This window comes from Anser anser, assembly GCF_964211835.1.
Source record: "Anser anser genome assembly, chromosome: 16".
NCBI lineage: Eukaryota > Metazoa > Chordata > Aves > Anseriformes > Anatidae > Anser > Anser anser.
Window position 1 is genome coordinate 11,680,461 of NC_139737.1, and position 22,290 is coordinate 11,702,750.

Consider the following 22,290-nt stretch of genomic DNA (forward strand, 5'->3'; position numbering starts at 1 on the left):
GCCTGTTCTGGAACTGAACGCGGCTGCAACCAGCAGCCTGGGATATGGCCAGGGAAGGAGGCGAGCGGGGAGGAAAACACAGACATCACCGTATGTTGGTGTTACAGTTTCAAGGTCGGACATGGAAAGGGAGAAGAGAGACGGGAGCTGCCTTTCAGCAGCAGGGAGAGCAGGAGCTGCCCGGGCAAGGGAGGACACAAAGAGCGAGGGGCCCCATCTGGGTACGGGTGAAGCAGGGGGCGTGGGGAGGCAGAGCCTCCAGGCTGATGCACTTGAAACAAGACGAAGCCACGTGCCAGGAGCATCCTGCGGGAAGCAGCCCAGGCCAGGCTGCCTGCCTCCAGACAAAGCCATCTCCTCCTCTAACATCACTCACAGCGCACACAGCTCAGCCAAACATCTCACAGAAAGCCAAGACACCAGAATCCAGAAGTGCGAGGTCCCTGGTACCGCAGCCACCCAACGTGGGGAGCCCAGGGCGAGGGCACAAGCTCTGCCGCGAGTCAGTGGTGCATCTTCGCCCTTCTTCGAAAGCTCTCGGAGGTATACACCCATGTACGTTCATCAAAGCGATGCGTCACCAAGACCGAAACGGCGTTATTTCAAAAATTAAGCTGAACTTGAACCTGAGAAGCAAGGGGACAGGACCAGACAATAAAGCAAGCATCTGACCGCAGCTGAGCTGCTCCCAGGTCCTGCTTGCACACAGAAACACAGGCAGCTCTGTGCCCCCTATAAAATATTTGTGCATCCTACATAATTTAGAAACCCATTAAATAACTTGACTCCCCTATTTTTTCATAGCAGCCAATTCCATGAATTTTGCATTGAATAAAAATTTAGCAATCATAGCGGTTGCTAATTTCTGTGCTGTGCTCAGAGCAGCCTTTCACTTCCCCATAATGATTTTAAAACATTATCCTGCTGTTTCCTTTTTTCTGTGCCTGGCATTGAAGAGCTCTGCAAAGTATTTGAATAGTGCTGCTCTGGAAAAAAAATAATCTGTAAGGGAGAAAAAATTAAATTCAATCATCACTTTACCCTCTGTGAACTGTGAAAGTCTTGGGAACATGAAAAGGTGCTTTCTAAAGGATGTTAAGCATTCAAAAGATTAGGCTGCAATGTGCAATTAAATGTGTTCCACAAACCTTTGTCAGAGCACCCAAAACCTCACTTCTGCATGAACTTCAAATCCTCCCACTGGGAGCTTGTTCAAGTGGTTTACTTTAAACCTGTACTTCAGATATTCCGTACCTTTCACTTTTATAATTCTTCAGCATATGCTAACACTGGCAGAGTTAATAGTAACTGACTAATTTTAAACCCTATGATTACTGGAGCTGATTTATATAGTAGCTTCACTTCACAATACTGTGAATCATGCACACAGTAATTGCCAAGTTCAATTTTAGCTCTGTCATACTGAAGCATTAGTTTTTATGCCTCAGCTGTTGCCTTCTCCATGCTGTAGAGGTAAGTTGATAATGCAGTAGGTTTTGCTGTTAAATATCATAATATTATGATACCCCATGTCAGATTCTTACAAGCTTTGTGAGCTGTGCATCATCTATTAACTAAATACTTTATTAAAGGACTGGTTTGAAAAGGCTCTATTCTAATTTAGCTCAGAACAGTGAATACTGGGAAAAAAAAAAAGAAAAAAAAAAAGAAAAAAAAACACATAATGATTTAATTCACCGCCAGAACTGACTTGGTGGAGAAAAACACAAAAAACACTCATCATCATCAAAGCTTGGTGGTGGGAGATGCAAATGGATTGAACCAGAGCCTGTTCAACCAGTACTGGGACCAGACAAGCCCCCACCTCCACCAGTGCACTCCGGATTAGCGCCCTTAAATCCTGCTGACCCCTCCTAAGGGTGAAAGGGGCCTGGCACCCCTCTAAGCACTGCCAGGAGCTGTTTTACCCCCAAAGCAGGTAACTTCATTATACAAAGCTGGGCATGACCAATAATCTCCTAACAGCACTTACACTCACTCATCTCTCCGGCTTCACGCTTAAAGATTTTATTTTATTTTTTAAATGAAATCTGTTCATATCGATTGTAACAAGCGTGGGGGAACCAGAACTGCCTCCTTTTCCCATTCACATGCGCTGTTGATGTTTAAGATCAGTCTTCTGGTAATGTGAGCTGAAGTCCCTGGCTGTCACGGAGGGCTTCAGGCCATCGAGGGATGCTCCAGGCACTGCCCATGGGATGGGGCCTGGGCACCACCTCTGTGCCAGGCAGGAATTCCCCTCCAGGTACGGCCAGGGCAGAGGAGTGTGTGCCCAGGGCTGGTGATTTTTGCAATCCTTTGAATGAAAGGAGCGCAATGCAACGGAAACATCGCCTGCCTTCACACTGACCTGTCTTCACCCCCAGGTGGAGGCAGAGACCCCAGCCCAGGCCACCACCTACACGCAGGGGACCGGGACCCCCGGCGATGGCACCGCTCAGGCTGCGGCCGGCCACTTGCCAGATGGGGGAGACTGGAGAATCGGAGAGTGGCTCCGGTTGGGAGGACCTCAAAGCCCACCCAGCTCCAACCCCCTGCCACGGGCAGGGACACCACCCACCGCATCAGGTTGCCCAGGGCCTCGTCCAACCTGGCCTGGAACACCCCCAGGGATGGGGCACCCACAGCTTCTCTGGGCAGCCTGTGCCAGGGCCTCACCGCCCTCTGAGTGACGAATTTCCTACTAACCTCTAGTCTAAATCTCCCCTCTTTTAGTTTTAAAACCATTCCCCTCATCCTGTCATTATCTATTTGAGTAAAAAGCTGCTCTCCATCTTTTTAGAAGCCCCCTTCAAGTACTGAAAGGCTGCACTGAGGTCCCCCCGGAGCCTTCTCCTCTCCAGGCTGAACAGCCCCAGCTCTCTCAGCCTTCCCTCACAGGAGAGGTGCTCCAGCCCTCTGGGCATCTTCGTGGCCTCCTCTGGACCCGCTCCAACAGCCCCACATCCTCTGGTGCTGGGGCCCCAAGTGCTCCAAGCGGAGATGGCCTCTCTCGGTTTATTCTTCCCAAATAAACACGGGACAGACGTGTTCCTGACAGAGCCACCGTCAGCACGGGTCTTGCTCCAGCTCTGGAGTTCACGTGTCAGCTACTCAGCAAAACCCATGCAGGCAGCAGTTACCGCTTCAGCAGCCACCTTTCTATTTACCCTCTCGTCATTGCCCCAGTGAGATGAGTGTGGAAGTGGACGAACTTCTTTTTCATAGTGTTTTCCCCCGGTTTTCCAAAAGGAAAGGCAATGAGGTGACGTGCTGAAGAGAAAACCTCCCGCAAGCCTGGAGCTGCTCGCGGAGCAGCGCCCGCCCCGCTTGCGGCCATTTCGGAGGAGGAGGCAGGACGTTTCACATGGGGAGAGAGAAAGGGGAAGGAAGAACGTGAACATTTCACCAAGCATGTAGTCACTGGGAGGAAGGAATAGGATTCATGAAATTTTCAGCTTTGGTGATTTTGGTAAAGCCATAAACCACGTGCCTTGTGAAGAATAAATCACAAGTGAATCAACCAGGGAATCTGGAGGTGGGACTGGTACTCTGACATCTGAAGCCCCCTTTTGCAGCCCACCAGGGGTGCCAGACCAGCCCCATTTCTTTTAGGGCCCCTTCTGAAGGCAGCACTGCTGGAAGGCCACGGCCTGATGTAAACTGCTGGTGGCTGCACCAGGCCCTGCGTAACGCGGCTGTAGCAGGCTGCTGGCATCTCCACCCCCAGGGACCTCCTGGAGCTAAAGGAGAGCCTAAAACCACGCTTTCTCACTTACATTTTCTTCAGGACCATCCTTGACCTGGTGTTTGCTCAGTACCTGGTAGAATCCATTCTGGCCAACTGGACCACACGCAGTTGCAGTAAGACCTCAGCTCAGTTTTTGCAGTTCCCTACATTCAGACAAAGCCTTGCACCCCCAGCAGCCCCAAGCAAAGCCAGCAGAGCTCCCCCTGCCTGTGCGGGGCTGGGACTCACCACGCGCTTGCCCGCCAAGCAGCTGGGCAGGGTTGCACCCTCCAGGCACCTCCCTGCCACGTCGGCAAGGGCTGGAGGAGCTCACTCAGCTCCCGTCACCAGCCAAGTCACTTCACGGCTTCACACCACCCCTCGCAGAGCTGTTTCCCACTGGGACAAGAGGCAACAGCAAAGGGGCCCTGCCGCATGCAGCAGAAACCCAGCCCAGCACCAGCAGCACACACCTTGCACCGAACCCGGTCAGGATCTAATCCCTCCTCCAGGATATCCGAGTCATTCCCACCTGTTTTACAACTGGAGATAATGAACCACCAACTGCAACGTGAAGCTCAAAATAAAACGGTGACACCTTTGCACAAAGAGATCTTGACTTCTCTTTTTAATGCTTTTAGTTGCTTTTAAAGTGTCACTCACTGCGCTGAAAACAAAACCAAACTAAAAATGGCCTCGTTACTGTACGGGAAAGGAAAAGAAGAAAGCAGGTGGCCTTGACTGCACGAGCCTCTTACCGCAGCATTATGTTACTAAACCGAATGTTTACACAGGTCTGAAAATTTGTTTGCAGTGAGCATGTAGACAGCAGTGCTACCAGATGTTGTTCTCCTAATATTTGCTATATTACATCATTGGATACCGCTGGAAAACCAACCTGTGCCAAACTCTCCGAGGCCTCGGCTTGCTGTGCATGCATCCGCAGCTCCAGAGAGCTGCCTCCTGGACACAGCTTGGACCTGGGTGCACAGACACCTCCCGTGGTCAGGGCTGTGCGTGCAGACAGGCTGCTGGGGGTGCAAGCCACCCCGCACCACCGGCAGCTATTTATGCAGTTACGGACACACAGAGCCGCGGCAGCGAGAACTTTCCCGCTTGTCCCACCACGAGATGTCACATTTAGGCAGAGTTAGAAAAAAAGGCAAAAACTAGAAAACCCCCAAATGCAAGCAAGAGTTGGTGCTTCCCCTCCTCGGGTTCATTGACCTGTATCAGGCTCCCTCGTCACAGCGCCCAGTGAGCTCCAGTGTTAGATACAAAAGTTTTAACCATTTTGCTGGGGCGAGATGCTGCTCCTCCTCCCCGGGGTGAGCAGAGGGAGGAGAGAAGGAAAGGAGCATAAAGAATTACATCAAAAAACGCATTTCCCACCCGGCCTGTGGAGACTTGCACTGCACGTCCCCACATCATGCTGTCAGCTAAAGCACCAGCCCCGCCGGGGCTTACCTGCTCCACTCCACACTCAACTATCGTAACCCCAAAGTGCTTTAAAACAATATTCCTCTTACTGAGATGTTACAACAACCATTGTTTTCATGTTTAAGCTAAGCAAATACAAAGGTAATTCTATTGTAAACAAACTGCCATCACCACAAGAAAATTCTCCTCCACCATATGGTAAACTTAACTGTACTTCTTGCTCTTCCTGGAGACATACTCATAGGCAAACACCAGCCTGTGCAGCAGCATGATGAAGAAACTGCAAGACACTGCCCTTAAAATCTTCTTGCTTAACGAAGTTAAGAAAGTTCTGTTTAATGTATATTTAATTTCGAGCTCTCTTTCTCCCTTTCTAGAAAAGCATAATTCCAATGACATTATTTCTAAATTACTCCCAAGCATTATGTTCTTGAAAGTACTCCCAGCTGTCTGTGACTTATCACTGGGCTTCCTTTTTCCTACCCATCCCACCAGCATCTCTAATGGTCTGGAGGAGACTGCAATTGCTGTTTACAGCCGTGTAAATCCAAAGCCACTCCAAGGAAGCAAACAGAGTTGTTCCAAGTGGTTATCGAGCACTTGCCATAAGCTTGTATGGTGGGGCCACCACGCCCTCAGATTCCCCAAGCTTCCAAGACAAGCTTTGCATGAGCACGTTGGCCTCTTTGGTCAAAAAGGCTTATGTGCCACTTTACATGCATCCCCGTGATTTTTAAACATCAGATTTGACGAGCAGCATGAAGATACCTGCTGCTCACAGGCTCGCTTTCTCTTCTGAAGCATCCTGAAGTTGCCAGCATGGCCACCACAGAGGTGGTTCCTCCGCAGGGAAGCTCGGAGCCGAGGTTTGTGGGTGGCATCGAGCCTCGAGACGGCCAAGCCGCTTCGCACAAGCACCCCCAGGGTCAGGGCTCCAAACAAGGCTCCAGGGCGTGCGTCATCTCTAAAAGCCCCAAATGCCAAAGTTGCATTGCGTGACGCTTTTCTCCTCTCTCTACCTCGCCAGCTTCTGCAGATGCTTTGGGCAGGGCATGTCTTCAGCAGCAACAACCCCACGGTGCGCTGCCCCAGTTTATAAAGCTCTTCTGTGGCAGAGGCCCCACAGCAGCACCCCCTGCGCTCCCAGCAGCTCCTCAAGAACTTCGTTTGACCATGCCCAGCGCAGAGATGCAGAAGTGACGTCTCTCATGATCTCTCACCAGAACCAGGACCGATGCTCAGTGCTGCTGCCTTGTGCTGGGCATGTCCCCACAAACACGGCGGAGTCGTGCTCCCTCCCGCAGCCCCAGCAGGATGCCCAGCATCGGGCACAGCAGTGCTGGGGTCAGTCACAGCACCAGTCCTCAGCCCAAATGGTGGCACCACGAGGCTTGATGCTCCTCGGAAGCCAGGCTTTTGGTGCTGGGGCACTGTGTAGAAGCACGCTCTGGAGTCTCTCCATCCCTGTGGTCATGCTGTGGGGTGCATCTAGAAGGCCCACCAGCTGCCAGAGGCTGCCATCATCATCCTCTTTAACCCTCAGCCCCACAGGCAGGACACCACGGAAGAAAAACCAACCAGAAACCAACCAACCAGCCAGGACACCAATGCAGCACCAGCTGGATCCAGCCACTGAACCCCAGTGCATAGCTGCACCCATTCCACGTCATCTCCAGGTCGAGAGATGGCATTTGGGGCTGACACTCAAGCAGCCAATGAGCACTGACAGCATCCTGCACACACGGATCCATCCACGGTGAACAACTCGTGGCCACGCCGCAGTGGACAGGCGCATCAGACCTCCTGCCAAGGAGCCAGCCCCTTGGCACTTTTACTCCGTGGCACTGTGGGTTAATTGGATGCTGCGACAGGAACAGATGTACAGCTATCTTCAGCATTCATCAGCCTGATAAAGGTTAATTCATTAGCCAGGAGAGACAAGTTCTGCCTTCATTTACACCTCCACAGAGTCACCAGCTTGGAGGAGGTTTCAGAAATGAAACCCGGGCAAATTTTATCAATGAATTCAAATCTTGAGCTAAATCAGGAGGAGGAATGGATTTACCCTAATCCCTTCCCAACATCCATCAGCATCACCTGCCAGTTCTGCAGGATTTAATCTCCCCCTAATCTCTCACAAACAGTGGAGTATGTGGGGAGGAGGCTGGGCACACAGCAATGGTGGTTTTCTCTCTCTCTTCAATTTTGGCTGCCAAATCACATTAAGAAGCACTTAGAAATTCATTAAGGTCTTTGCTAGCATCACTTCCCAGGTAAACAACCGGTTGCAACTGAGGGAGTGCACGCTCCCGAGGAGGTCCCATGCAATTTGGCACAGGGGACGAGGTCCCCATCTAGCACTTCTGTAGGAATCCAACATCTCCAGGAAGGTGCTCAGGAGCTCAAATCCCATCGGTTGGCTGGCAGCAAGCACAGGGACCACGCAGCCAGGCTTTGCCCCGCGGGCAGCAGCGGGGTGGAGACGCAATGATCCACATTAGGTGCTCGCGAGAAACCACGCACATAGCACCCGCCAACGCTGCTGCAAACCCAACAGCAGAAACAGAGACCCCAGCGCCAAGAACGAGCTCTGATGCATCGGTACCGCGCTCTAGAAACAGCTTAAATCCCAGCCCTGAGTGGCTTACGGGGTGTTTTCATGCCTCCCACTGAAAATGCCAGCAAGAAGGGGGATATTGGCTCAGATCGCTGTGGATAACGTGGCCGGTGGCTGTTCACCTCGGGGGGATGCTGAGCCAAGGCAACACGTGGCACAACGTGCCTGATGGCAGCGGAGTCAGTGCGGGCGCGAATCCCATCCGGCATGTGTAGGAGCCCCCGGAGCAGAGCGTTAGCTCGCGATTCTAGGTTTACATAACACCGCCAAGCGATTTTGGCAGAAACAATTGTTATTAGCAAGGGAAAGGAAGCATCAGGAACAGCCGGCAGAGCAAAGAGGCACCTCTTGCGGCAGCCCCCGGGCTACAGAAAAAAATAACACATGTAACAGAAGAAACACTTGGACAACAGGGAGGAAGAGAGGAAACCTCCCCAAAGGGAATTTGCAGCACAGATGAGCAGGGAATTAAAGCTTTCCCTTTTTCACCTCCCTCCCACCCGCTCGGACTACGCTATGTGCTTCGTTAAGGCGCTCCGCTCAAGCCTGCGCCACTTAAACACAGCAAAGGGAAAATGATCTCACACAGGGCCCTAAGCTGTGAGGTCTAAGCAGCTCCTGCTGAGCCGCCTCGGCCCCGTGGACTCCAATTGTGGAGCTCAGCGGTGCTCAGGCAAGGACACAACACACTTGTGGCCTGGCTCCGCTTCTGCATCGGGAGAAGCACCTCCACCTGCAGGAGCTGTGCTCGGAAAGGCTCAGCATCCAACCACGCAAGCTTCACGTTGTAAATTTAAAGCCAGTTCAGCCGGGATGGTGCTGGATTAGTACTATTTGACCTTGAGTTTATCTCCAAACAAGCACAGCACAAAGGAAGCTGGATCTCCCCGTTGGCTCCCCCAGGGTCTCCAGCTGTGGCCGAAGGGACAAGGCCACCAGTTTTGGGTGGCCCAGCTAGTCCCTGTCCATGCTACACTGCCACTGGGAGCAGCCAAGATGCGCACAGCCATGCTCAGAGGGCAGGATGTCAGCCACCAGCCCCATTTCACAGCACCCGAGGATCTCTGGTCCCTCAGTGCTCTGGCGCGGTGACCTAGTGGTGGGACAAGGCGTAACAGATCTTCAGAAACCTCCTCATCCCGCGTCCTTCCAGCTGTAACTGCACTAAGCAAAGAGGCAGCCTGCTCTTGAGACCTGGTTTTGCCAAGCAGAGGATCCCTCCCAGGCTGGCACCTTCCCCACACTCATGGCACGATGACAGTGACACAAGCCCTAGATCCAGGAGCTCGCTCTTCTTATCTCTGAGCGGGATTTTGGCATTCCCAACATGCTGCCCACGATTTCCAACTTTGGGAGCAAACAAGAAGCTCCAGATGAGTTTCAGAACATCATAAGATACCTCCACAAAACAAAAGGATGTTGATATCCACGTTTCCCAGATACCTGACTTTAAGCAGTGCTATTCAGCAGCCAGGAGCTAGATCTTTGGCTTCATATGGAGGACAGTTCTGGACAGGACATAAAATGAATCAAGCACAGTTCACAGCAGAAATGTTTCCACGATACACTTGGATTTGCTTGTTCTGCAACGATCTTATTTTGACAATGACTACCTCATCTTTACTTGTAGAGCCTCCCTGTATTTCTTGCAAAACCATACTCCCCGTCTGGCCAGGGAGCTTATAAAGTGCCCAACAGTTGTACCTGAAATCGGGCATGTTCAACATCACATTGTTTAGTGTGCAGCAGCTCACATTCAGGAAGGCAGCCCCTAGGTATCACCAACACCACGATGAAGATGGGCTTTCAGTCCAGCTGGACGTGGCTGGAATATTACAAAGGGACTTTGCGCGACTCCGGCACAGCCTGCAGCATCAGCAGTCACACACACGGGGTGGCATCGCGCTGCCACGCAAGCTGCACAGGGAGAAGCTGCACAGTTCTCTACTAGGCTGCCCTTGTTTCTAGCTCGTCACTTATTTCCTCTCAAACTCTCTCACTGTGACCTTTCCAGCCCCCAAAATGAAATGAAACCCTCCACTGCAATACAAATAGTAACACTTTTAGGGAAAGGATGCCGGAGGCGCCTCTGGAGTCCGTAACCTGGATGCCTGCTCCTGCAAGATGTGTTTCTAAATCTCAGTCAATATTGCTTGTTTTCTGAGGAAGGAGGCACCTCCCATTTTAGTAATTCTAACTAAAGCCCTTTTTATTGCAACCTTGCAATTTAGCATTGGACTGCAGCCGTCGCCAGCAGGATTCTCACTGTATCGGACCTGCATCCCAAGGCTTTTAGGTGGTGTGGGCTGGATGTAGATGTTTTTCTCTTCTGCCACCTCAGTAGTGGAAGGTGCCACTGGAATTATTTTAAATACACTTCCGGAGGTCCCTTCCAATCTATATTTTATGTTTTTAAACACATCTTTGTTTCATTTGTGCTCTCACATAAATTTGGTACCCCACTTCCACAGGTGACTGAAGTTACATATGGCGATCCCTACCAGGGTGTGCACCACCGCCCCCCCCCCAAAAAAAGAAGCTCACTACATGCCAACCACCTTACTTAAATTGCTGCAAGTTTATGAAGCTCAGCAGACCGTTTTGATAACATTTTTCCCCTCTCCAAAATCAAAGAGTGGAAAAAACTGTTTTAAAATTATTCTCAAAAAGCCTACACACTGGTCTGACTTAAATCAAGTAGTTAAAGACTCCACGCGTAGATTGGCACAGGCACGGCAGAACTCCCTCGTTTGCAAACAGACAGCCACCCACAATTAATTTGCCACCTTGACACAGAAATGCAGGTTGTCAATTAATAAAAAAGCACACGCCACTCGTCTTTGGTTCCCTTTGTGACCTGCAGCCTTTCCTTCTGGGCAGGCTTTTTATCTTAAGGGAAAACAAAACAACAAAAAAAAACACCTACCACTTAATAATGAAAACATGACTCTGGTTTTCTTGGCGTCTAATAAATGTTGTTCTCAGCTTTAGCAGATTTATCAGGTTTAAAACCACCATGTCGCCAACATCCGTCTGGGGTAGAGGAGACCAGACCATAATTCCAGCACAGGTTCCTAAATATACACAGATTGAAGCCCGGGTGACCTCACTGTCTGGCTGCAGGGTCAGATCCACGGCTCTGCTGGAAGGTTTTCCTTCTGCTTTCAAGGGCCGTTTGATCTTCAATCAACAATGCTTATCAGCAGTAAAGTCTGCCAGCCATTCCCCAAAGTTTGGTATTTTTAACAGCACATTCTTCTTCTCCTTTGAATGCTATTTAGAGACAAGATAACGCATCAGGGGAAAAAGTTGCCTCCCCGGGCTGAACGCCGACAAACAGGGCAGGATCCCACCAGGAGGCACAAACGCTTCCCCACCAGGAGGCACAAACGCTTCCCGGTGCTACAACAGACCCCAGCTTCTCTGGTTCACGTTTCCCCCCCGGCACAGCATTTCTGCTTTTTCTTCTTTGGGTGAAATCCAAGCACTTTCATCACCCACTGCATAAGCTGGGGCAGACCAAGATAATTCAATTAAGTGTCTCCATGCAAAATTCCCCATAAAAATTTCCTGAAGTCGTGTCTATGCTGTCCAAGCTTCTGTTCCGTTACGGGCCCTGGGGCACACGCTGCCCCCTTCTGATGCCAGGGGCTAGACACCAAGTTCCTGAGACTCCCTAAAAACGCATCTCCCGTGGGGCTGCTCCCGCAGGGCAGGCTCGCCCCGACCAGCGCGGTGCTCCCAGTGCCAATGAAAGATGAGAGACACAGAACACATTTAAACGGTTTTATTTTTTTTATTTTTTGACAAGGTTTACCTTTGTTTTAGGGTTCAGTAACCGATGAAACGGGAAGTCTTAATTCCACGCCTGGCTTGCATGGAACCCTTTCAGAGATGTTAAAGAGGAGCTCCACACCTCTGGGAGAAAGAAGCTTTTTGGGGAGCCTCGTGCTCCACATGCCCCTCTTCAGAGACCTGGGTCTTCTCAGTGCTCGGGGTGACCCGAAGCCTTCACAAGAACCCCCAAATCCCTCAGGTACCCCAAAATAACCCACTGCTTCTGGAAATGGAGGCCAAGAGCAGTTTTTGCCAGGCTAAACGGCCGAGCCACAACACAGCCCTTATCTTGCAGCTCCGACCACAAGCGCACGAGCGCGCAGGCTCCACCCTGCAAACAAAAGGGGATGCGGAGGAAGAGGATGGTTTGCTCTGAAGGGGAGAGCAGAGGAAGAGCGCGGTGTGCACGCAGACAGAGAAAGGGGACGGAGCCTCCGGATGAATCCAGACGGGAATGGAAACTCTGAGTCATCAGGCGGTTTTGTGGGAAGAAAACCTGCTAATGTGATCCAGCTAACCTGATAAAGGAGCGCTCCTCGCTCCCACCCCGCCTGGGAACAGGTCCCACCCCGCCACCTCCCTCTTCTGGCCCCTGCCAGGTTCGGAGCTCAACAGAAATGCAGAAAAATTGCACCATGAGAGCAAGGGGCCTGGTGCTTAAACCAACAGAAATATATATGTGTATGTATATATAAAAATCTCCATTTTAAACAGTTGTGCAACGCAGCCCCTGGTGACCAGGCTATAATTAGAGGTCAAGCAGCTGCCTCAGCCCCAGAGTCACCCCATTTCCTCCGATAAGGCTCCTCCGAAGCTGCGTGCAGCCACCAGCACCAGCCGACTCTCAAATCGTCTTTCCAGAATAACAATTACGGGTAGAGGGCCCTAATTTAACACTTAGCTAACAGACGCACTGGCCACAGAGCTGGGCTAAAATCGCGCAGTCGTCAGGAAGAGATTTAATTATATCTGCAGAGGTCAACCAATCTATGCACGAGATTACGGCGGAGGAGAGATTCTGTGGCATAATGCAAAGATTTCGCCTGCAGGCGACGCAGCAGCCAGTGCCATTTTTCAAAGAAGAAATGGCATCCATCAGGACAAAACTATCAGAAGGAAACAATAGAAAGAAGCAGGAGAGGGGGATGCGGATGTTTAAAATATTTAAACCTGGCCGCACGAGTGCAAAGCCAAGCAATTCTGCACAGTTTTCAAACACTTTTTTTTAGTAAAAAATAGTGTGATTAGGGTTTGTTTCAGTAAGTTTTGTTGCAAGATTCCCCCTCCCTGCTGCAGCTGAGCCATGCGTCCCCAGCATAAGCTTTAATCATATGAAAACGCATACGGAAAATCATGAAGGTAGAATATTTGAGTTCAAGCCTCCAATTAGGAGTCAATGGCACCAAAGCTGGAATCGTGCTAACACTTTACCCCGGCTTCAGAAATGCAGAATAAAATACAAGGAAGAGACTGGGAACATGGTATGCAACAGCTTCAGACAGAAGCTTTGCACTCTCTGGATGGAAAATTGTCAAGGAAAACACATTAGCAGTACAATAACTTAATTTTAATGTAGAGCTGTTAGGAAAACACAATTATATGCTTCATTTACACTGAAAGATATAACCCAACTTATGGTAAAAGCATTTAGAGCTCATTTTGTTAAACAAAAAAATAAATTAGTAGGATGAGCACAAAGGTAATAGGGGAAGTTCAGCACCGAGGGGAGATATCACACCCTGGGGCAGCAGGGTCCTCACCTCCTGCTCCCTACACCTGGTGGCAGAGCGGTGCCACACGAAGGCAGAACAAAACCTGAGTTTTTTCTTGAAATGCTGCAGAAATGCCACGATGACAACTGCCAGGCAAGGAGTTAGAGGCACCCGTCCTTCCAACCAGCTGCAGCAGAGCCCCACAAGAGCTCTGCAAGGGCTGCCGGCACCCTGCCTCCCACCACCAGGGCCAGCAGCAGCCCCGCACTGCATGACCACGGGATGCTCTGTCCCAAATACGAAGACAATATGATTTCCCAACAGAAACAGTTTCCCCATTACGGATGTATAAAGCCGATCCCCACGCCTGCTGCAAGCTCAGCGGTACAGACTAAGTCCAGAGCGATTCATGAATTTACACCATGGCTATGGATGCGTAACGTGCCACGATTTAAAGGACAATGTTTATAATTGATTTGAAGCATCATAAAAAGATCAAAGAAACTAGCGAGATTTTGATCCTGAATTTTCAGACTCTCGATGCTTGCTGTTCTATGGGGACTTTCATGGATCAGGCCCTTAACAGTGTTATTCACAACTAAGCCTTACAAACATGTTGCTGTACACAAGCCAGACTGGTCTTCAAAATATCTCAGTTATTCCAAGAACAACCAGATTAAAGCCTTCCTTCTGCGCTTACACATAGAACAACAATTTCTGTGAATGGACGGACATTCATTATTCAGCTCCGAATCCTGGACTTAAAGCCCAAGGCAAAATTAAGCTTCAAACGCTTTCTGTACTGCAAACCATCAAAGATTGCTCTGGAGAAAGCAGGGTCGTCCCACCAAGTGGCTCAAGCGCTGTTCAGAGGAAGCCCTTGCCCATACTCGGGACCTAAAATCCACATTTTGCAAATCAGCGGGAGCTGCCTGCCAAATGAGAATAAAATGGGCCCCAAATTAAAAGTTTGCAAGGCTTTGTTCCCCATCCAAAATCCTCCATCTCCAAAGAAAGATTTTCTACTTCAAAACCGGAGTTGGCTTAGAAAGTAAAGAGGAAAAGAATATATTTTATCTTCCAGCATGGCAAAGCAGTTCTGGAACAGAGAAAAAGGGACCGTGTTTATCGCTGCAATTTACAAGTTACAGTAAAAGTCAAACCAAAACAGAATGTTCCGCAGCGATGTATTCACTGCATTGACCCGGGCTCAGAGCAGCAGCTCGCATCCCATTTCTGAAGGGTTCTTAAAAGAAGAGAGCCTTGGTTGCAGATTAATACCCATCGCATGACTAGCGGATTTTAGTTATCCATAATTTATGACGGTGTATCGGCAAAATAGTTTCTCTCCGTTTATCAGCCGAAGAGGCAAGGCACGGGGGTGTTTGAAGCCGCAGAGCGACAGAGCCCTGTCAGAAAGATCCAGGACAGGTTTCGGCGGTGCTGTTGATTCCTGCAGATACGCTACAGGGTTAATGGCTCTCTGTTAGATGCCGGAGTTCCCCGAGGACCCCGGGCATTCCCAGTGTCACAGCAGCCCCCTCCTTCCACATAGATCCAGTATTCCCAGGCTGGGTCCTGCTCCTCCCCCCCATCAATCATGGCCCTAAGTAGAAATCTAGCATCGTGCTAACCAAGCTCGATCAACAAAACACCAGAAGCAACTAAGAATTTGTACTTAAATCTCTAAGAGGGAGATGTTGATTCACTCCCCAGATTTGCTCCACGTTTGCACAGGATCACTCCTCGCACACCGCAGCGCAGCAGTGCCGCACGCCCCTCGCCCAGGCAGGATCCCTGCTGCACGCCTCCCTCGCAAAAGTGATTTTGCCCAGGCTGAGAACAAAAACCTCTCTCTCATACTTAGGACCCACACCTAATTCAAGGCCTCAAAAATCCTTCCATGCTAATAATTCAGCTAGCATACTAGCTACTGTCGCTGCAGCTCTGGTAGGAGCAGGACGAGCCCCTACGTTAGTAGACTGCATGTTTTTTTTTTTGTTTTTTTTTTTTTTCCCCATGGTTTACTTCTTCTGAACCACAAATGCAAAAGGTCTCTCTAGATTTGAAGTAGGAAAAATCTCCAACTTTTCCCAAAGCACCCGGAGGGATGTGAAGACATCCCGCCAGGGCCTGACGCTTACACGGTGCACAACCACGCCGCCTTGCCCTTGTAGCACCACCGCAGCACCCAGGCACCAGCCTGGCCCCAGCAAAGCTTCATCTCCCCAGGCAGGGAGCAGGAGGCAGATCTGCAGCTGGCACCAATGTCCCAGGAAAAAAAGGAGGTGCAAAAAGGGGTTTTAGACCCAGATTTAAAAGAGGAATCTGGAACAGAGGTAGGTGCACCAGACAGCTGATAGCCACGGCCGGTGTGGTTCTGATGAGGGCTCCTTTTGGAGATGGCATCACTTTGAGCTGAACCTCCCCAGCCCTTTCTGGCTGCTGCAGACGCACAACCTGACACTGAAATGGTCCCAACAAAAGAGTGGGGCCCGGATCCAGCCCACGGGAAGGGGCTGGCATCCTGGTGTGGAAAACGCTCACTGCTAGGTGCTCTAGGGAAGCTTTCACTCCGTTATCGCCTCCACGCACCAGGCTGAGCCTGGCACCCAGTACAATCCTAAAACTCCAGATGGGGAGCATCAGTCCTCCCTGCAGCAGCACCAGGCTCCGGGAAGTTTGGGGTTTGCTCCTCCTCCCACTCACCACGGCCTCCAGCAGGGCAGGATGCTCCACGGGGGTCACCCATGATGGAGACTTGGAAAGCCGGGGAGCCCTTCTGCCACCAGCATGCCCAGAGCATAAAAACGCCTCGTCAAATGCCGTCAGCAGGTGAAGAGGCTCCTTTCCACCCCACTTTCTATCCGGGGTGTGCAACCTTTCACCCCATGTCCCTGGGGTCGGACCCCAGCACACGCTGCAGGTAGGCACCGGCATTTTGGCTGCCCCTACGAGGGGAAATAAGGGCGGTGAGAGGAAAGGTGAAAATGCAACCCGTAGGGAGGCCTTGGCTGGATGCATACTCCCCATTTCATTATCCCTTGAAACGTCCCTCGTCCATTAAAAATGGAAATTCTGGCACTTAACAGGCACCTCCGTAGCTGCAAAGAGAAATCGCGGCTTGCCGCAGCGCGCAGATGAGATCGGAAATCTCACGGTAACAATATCACATTCAACAAGCACACGAAACAATTCTGTTAATGTCTCGGGATGCTCTGGGCTACAGCGCGGCTCCCTGCGAGCTCCCTGCCTTTGGGCAAAGCGCCTGCCGGCTCCGGGCAAGTTATTCACACGCAGTGACACTGCGCACACCCTCCCGGCGTTCCCTAAACAAACGAATAAACACAGCAGCCCATCGGGAGCAAAAAGCTGAACCCGAACAAGACAAGCACTTTAAATCAGAGGGCTTTGAAGCCCCTCCATAAACTCCGCCTCGCTCCCGCAGCATCGCCCCAGCTCGGCAGGGATCCTGCCGGCACGCTCCAGGGCCGAAAGCACTGCGCGGCGGTGCTGCTCTGCTCTTGGGATAGAGCAGAGCCCACGATTTCATACAGCCCTGTATGAGAACTTCCCAGTCTTCCACTTCACCCTCCCCTTCTCCGTGGAATTTTACAAGTGGAAATGTTTCGAGGCAGACGATGTCTTACTTAGCCCGGCTCCGGGCCAAGATGCCAGCACGGAGCAGGAGCGCAGGGGTAGGGACCGGCAGGAGTTTGTGGAGCTTCGCTGAAGGTCCCGCACGGCTCCGAGGATGCGCGTGTGCTCAGACAGCGCTTGCTGCAGCGGGCACGGGGTGAGAGCGTGCCGGTGGGCATATGCAGCCTGCAACGGCCCTACAAGCTCTCCGGAGCGAAGGCTGCAGGCACAGCAGGCGATACGGGCAGCACCACCGCCCCTCAGCACTGGGGCTGGGACTGCCAGACCTGCGCTCGGTCGAGAGAACAAAGTCAACCCGTTTCGTCTCTGGCTCCATTCCAGCAGCCTCATCCCACAGACAAACGTGCACCGCTGCGCATAAGCAAATGACATTTGATAACTCAGAAAAAGAGAAAGAAAAAAAAAAAAAAAAAGAGCACCCTGAATATCAGAAAAGGGTAAGTCGTTTCCTTTCTTCCTCCCGCTGTCTTAAGATCCTCTGTAGCAGTGACAACAGCAGCATCTGGTGGCAGTGGTCAGTACCTTGGGTGCTCCTCTCCAGTGTCCCATCCACCCGCACCAGCACCACGCGGACCCGTCTCCCGGCGTCCCGGCTGCGCTGGCTGGAGCCCCGGGGAGGAGGCTTCCTCCAGCCTCCCCGTGCGCGGCCCCGCGACGCCTCTCCTGCCACACGCGCGAGCAAGCACCCGCGGATCGATCGGGACTAATCCGGGACTAATCTCAGGGATTCAGGCCACGGATGAGCCCGCGCTCCCCAAGGCTCGGGCAGGAGATGCTGGGGGGACACCAGGACGGGGCAGCCCCATGCCACAGGCCTGCTCCAGTGCTGCCTGCCCGACCTCAGGGAGGAACACCGGAACGTAAACTCGACCACATTCACATCTCTAAACTTCCTGGGAAAATCGAGTTCCTAAAGCCTGCAGGATTTGGGGGTGGCCGCAGCTCACGGAGGCACAAGCTCGTGTGATCCCGGACCTCCGGCGTTCGCACACTTTACCGGCTGACGTCTCAGCGGCACGGATAACCTGCTCCCAGGGGGCCCGGCTCTCGTTAGTGTTTTGAGAGCATATTTAGCATTTTAAGAGCAACGGCAGTGATAATAAAACAGTTTGAAACTAGCAGTACGTGGATACAGAAGAAATCAATTTAAGTTGTTTCCTTTCAGGACAATCAAGCATCTCAAAATAAACGAGAACTATTAGGTTTACTCCGACTTAATAAATAGAGACAAATAACCCCAGTGACAGAGCACGGTTAAATACACATCCCGACGCATGAAGATGAATTCGCTGCAGCGGGGAAGCCACCCAGCTTTCCTCCTGCTTCTTCACAAAGAGTTCGATCCCGAAGTAGCACAGCAGCGAGATGAGCCGAGGGCACCCTCGCCCGCGGTCCCGCCGCAGGAGCCTTTCTCCCTTTATGAACTTTTTTCGGGGCCATTCCCGGGATTTGGCCCGCCAGGACGCAGGCACCGGGGGCTGAGGCCGGGACCCTCCCTCCGAGCGGCTCGGCGCCCTCCGGCTTTGTTGCTCTTCTCCTCGGCAGCCGGCCGGCGGTCCTGGCGGAGAACTCCGCATCCCCCCCGCCCAGCACCCTGGCCCCTTCCCTTCGCCTTCCCCCGGCTGAAGGATATTTCCTAGGGCTCCTCCAGCGCTCTCCATCGCCCCCCCCCCCGCCCCCCCCGCCGCGGATCCCTCTCGCGGCTGCGGGCAAAGGGAACCCGCGGCGCGGGGCGCGCAGGGAGCGCGGGGCCGGGGGCCAGCTCCGGGCCTCCCCCCCCCCCCGGCCCAGCCCCGCAGCCAGCGGCGGCCCCGCTCCCGCATACCCCGCTCCGAAAACCCCGCAAAGTGCCCGACAACAGCAGGCAGCCCGTGAACCGCTCCGAGAGAAACGCTCCCGGAGGGAAAACACGGACCAAACCCAATCGCTCCCAAACCGACGAAAGCAACCGCTCCCCCCCGCACCCCGCCCCGGCCGCCCCGCAGAGCCCCGCACGGCCCCGAGCGCTCCCCCCCCGGCGGTGCCGCCCGCAGCAGGCAGCGGCTCCGGGCGCCTCCTCCGCGGCGGCCCCGGGGCGAAGCGAAGCGGGCAGCAGCCGCCGCCGCTCTCCTCGCCGCTTCCCGGCCACTTTTAAAATTCCCTCCCGCCGCCGCCAGCACTTTTTCCACCCACCCGGCGAGAAGTTGCGGGACCTCGGCGGGACGCTCCGGAGCAGCCCCACGATCCCCGCGCGCGTGTGTGTGTGTGTGTGCGTGTCCCCCCCCCCCCCCCCAGCCTCATTCACCCCGACCCTTTACCTTGTTGCAGTGATAATAATCCAGCGGCCCCAAGCAGGGGGGGTCAGCGCCGGGCAGGGAACCCACGGCGGTGGGGGCGGAGGGGTAAAACCTAACGTCCATGCCGGGGCTGCGGGCGGCGGCAGGCGGGGGCTCCAGCGGGCATGGACCCGGCTGCGGCGGCGGCGGTGCCTCTGGCGCGGGGGGCGGGGAGAGGGCGGGAGGCGGCGGAGGCGGCGGCGGCGGCGGCGGGGGGGCGGGCGGCGGCCCCCGGCCCGCCCCGCTCCGCACCGCCCCGCTCCGGGGCCGCTATTGTTCGCGGCGGGGCCGGGCGGCGGCTTGCCCCCCCCCCCCTTCCCTTCCCCTCCCAGCCCCGCTGCCGGCCGGCGCTGGGACGGCTGGAAAAAAAAAAATAAAAGGGGTTGGAGCTGGGGGTTGTTCCCCTCTCGCCCCCCCCCCCCCCCGCAACGTCCCCTCCGAGGTGGGGGATTGGGGAGGAGGAGGCGCTGTAAAGGTGAGACCCCCCCCAACCGTGCCCAGTGGGGCTGGGGAGCTTTGGGAGCGCGGCCCGCTTGGAGCATCGCAGCCCTGCTGCCGGGCCGGGCGCGGGATGGTGCCCGCAGCCCTCCCCCGCCCCGACCCGCAGCCCTCGGGTGTCCCCTCCAAGCCCCCCCCGCAGAAGGACGCCTCCCGGCCCGGCTCGGCACGACCCCAAAGCGGAGAGCTCGCTCCCGAGAGCTCCGCGCTCCCTCCGGCCCACGAACCCCGCTCTCAGCCTCTGCCTCCAGCCTCGGCTCCCCGGGGCCCGGAGCCCGACGGCCGCCGGGCTCCCTTCTCTCCCCGCACCTCTCGGCCTGCCCGCCGGTGGAGGAGCGGCCACCCCCGGCCCAGCCGGCTCGCAGGGCCGGCCGGCCCCGGGACCCCAAACATCCCCCAGCAGGTCCCTTAGGAAACCAGCCCAGGGCAACCCAACATCGTCGGCTGAGCTCGTGCGGGATGGGATGCCGCTCCCAGAGACACCGAGTTGCCATAAGCCCTCCGTGAGCTCGCAGACGGCTAGGACAGAGCTGAAAGAGTCACTTTCGGGCAAATTATCAGTGGAAAAGGCTCCTTTTTATTTCGTTTAAACGTCATGACTAGCAAGACACAGTTGCAACTTGCACCCTGCAGGGCTCTGGGCAGCCCTGCTCTGTCTGTAGCTGGAAAACTGTGCTAAATAAATAAGAGGACTCTTCCACGAGGCTCCTTCACTGCAACAGCGTGGCTAACTCCTGCCAAATTCAGGAGTGGGGATGCAGGTTGGGATTTCGAGGGAATGCCAGCTCCAGGAATCCAGTGATTATGTAAAAATCACGGCTCTCATTTAAATTAAAAACAATATTTTAGCCGTCCTTATGGTGGAAAAAATTGATTTGAGGATAAAACTCGATTTGGGCACTAAAACTGCTTCACTTTTATTACTATTCTTCCAAACAGTATGATTTTCCTGAAGAAGCATTGGTCCTCCTGTGCCTGGCAGGTCGGTTTGCGGGAGTTCTCCACGAGGCAAACTGCTCCCAGGTCTCCTCCTGGTCAAAGGCGTGATGGGGACGCACGATGTTCTGTACAACCGCTTTGCTGACCTGCGTTCAGCTGATCCGCGCTTTTCCCAGTTTGCACACATCCAGAAAGGGCTGCCGTTCCTCTGTGTTTCAGCAAACACTGCTCAGTCATGTCAAATTCTGGGCTTCGTTATTTTTGTAAAACCCTCCCAAGTACGGTGACTAGTATATTATGAAGTATAAATAATTAAAACTAAATGAGAGTTGTCAAAATAATGGAACAAAGTGTATTTTATGATGCATTATTCTGGCTTGTTTATCCACAAAATTCAGTAATTAGTAAGCAGCCTCTGAGTCATTAGTATGAATTAGCAAGGTTTTACTGTATTATTATCTTTATTAATTATCATAATTATTATATTTCATATAGTGTAGAGACATTGCTAGCAGCTTTACAGTTAAGGTTGAATTGGCTTTTTCACTTAAAGCAGGATTAAATTCTGCTGTTTCCTAAGAAAATGAATGCATTTTGTCACCGAACTTGTGGCATCTCTCTGCAGATACAACCCGCTTTCTTTTCAGTCCCATTCAAACCATTTTAGCAGCTCGCCTTTTCCAAACGTTGCACCAGTTCCTTAATGTCTCCTCAGATCCTCGAAAGACGAGATTCACGACAATCACCCCTGTCAAAGTTTGCACATTCATCTGCCGTCAGTAGACCTCAAACAGAGACTGATTTGAAAACTCTGGCGTCACAAAGTGTTATTGCTATTAATATCCATAAATGCCTTTTTTTTTTCTCTCTATACCAAGGGAAGCTGGCAGAGGAGACGCTCTCCATCAAACACTCTCGCAGCTCACCTCGGGGACGTCTCCAGCGTTTCTGCTCCCCAGGCTGTCAGGACAAGACAACGCAGTAGAGCTGAGTGCCGGCTGGCTCCCCGGCGTGCCCCAGCCCGGGGGCCGGAGGGCGAGGTGCCGTCAGGTGTCTGCAGCCTCTGCAGTGCCCTGCCTGGCACCAGAAGCTCCTGCTGCACCACGGGCACCTGCCTGGGCTCACTGTGCCTTCAGGAAGCCTCCCTCCGACTTGTAGCTGCTGCTGAGTGCCTTCTTCAGCCTGTTTTTTCCCCATGTTTCAATATTTTTTGTCCATCTGAACAGTTTGGTGTCTGCTCAGCGGAGCTCACGTGAAGATAGGGACCTACCAGGAGATGCAGATTTGTCTGAACTTCTGCTTTCCTCTACCACTTCAGTGTCCCTATCTACCTAGGACCAGCATTACACAACCTCTCCCCGCCGAGGCAGACGGATTAACAGTGCAGAGCTGCTTCCTGGAGGGCGGATGACAAACCATGCATCCTTCCTGAAGAGCATGGGCTTGTCAGACGGCCCCAAAAGGACGGCAAATTGCAGCTACCAGAGCTGCCCCATCAAAGGAGCCGCCTTAGGTACGGCTTCCTCACTGATGGCTGTGGCC

At 53.0% G+C, this 22,290-nt stretch overlaps 1 protein-coding gene across 2 annotated transcripts in view; it reads right to left on the minus strand.

The window, feature by feature from the left end:
- TOX2 (TOX high mobility group box family member 2) overlaps window positions 1-22,290 on the minus strand; it is a 135,540-nt gene that overhangs the window by 110,088 nt on the left and 3,162 nt on the right. Inside the window, exon 1 of one of the 2 annotated variants that reach the window (XM_083801525.1) lies at window positions 19,294-19,488. The exons of the other annotated variant lie outside the window; for it this stretch is intronic. Coding sequence (XP_083657651.1) covers window positions 19,294-19,395 — 102 coding nt within the window. The 5' untranslated portion in view covers window positions 19,396-19,488. Of the gene's footprint in view, window positions 1-19,293; window positions 19,489-22,290 lie in introns of those variants that run through there. 2 annotated transcript variants of the gene reach the window in all.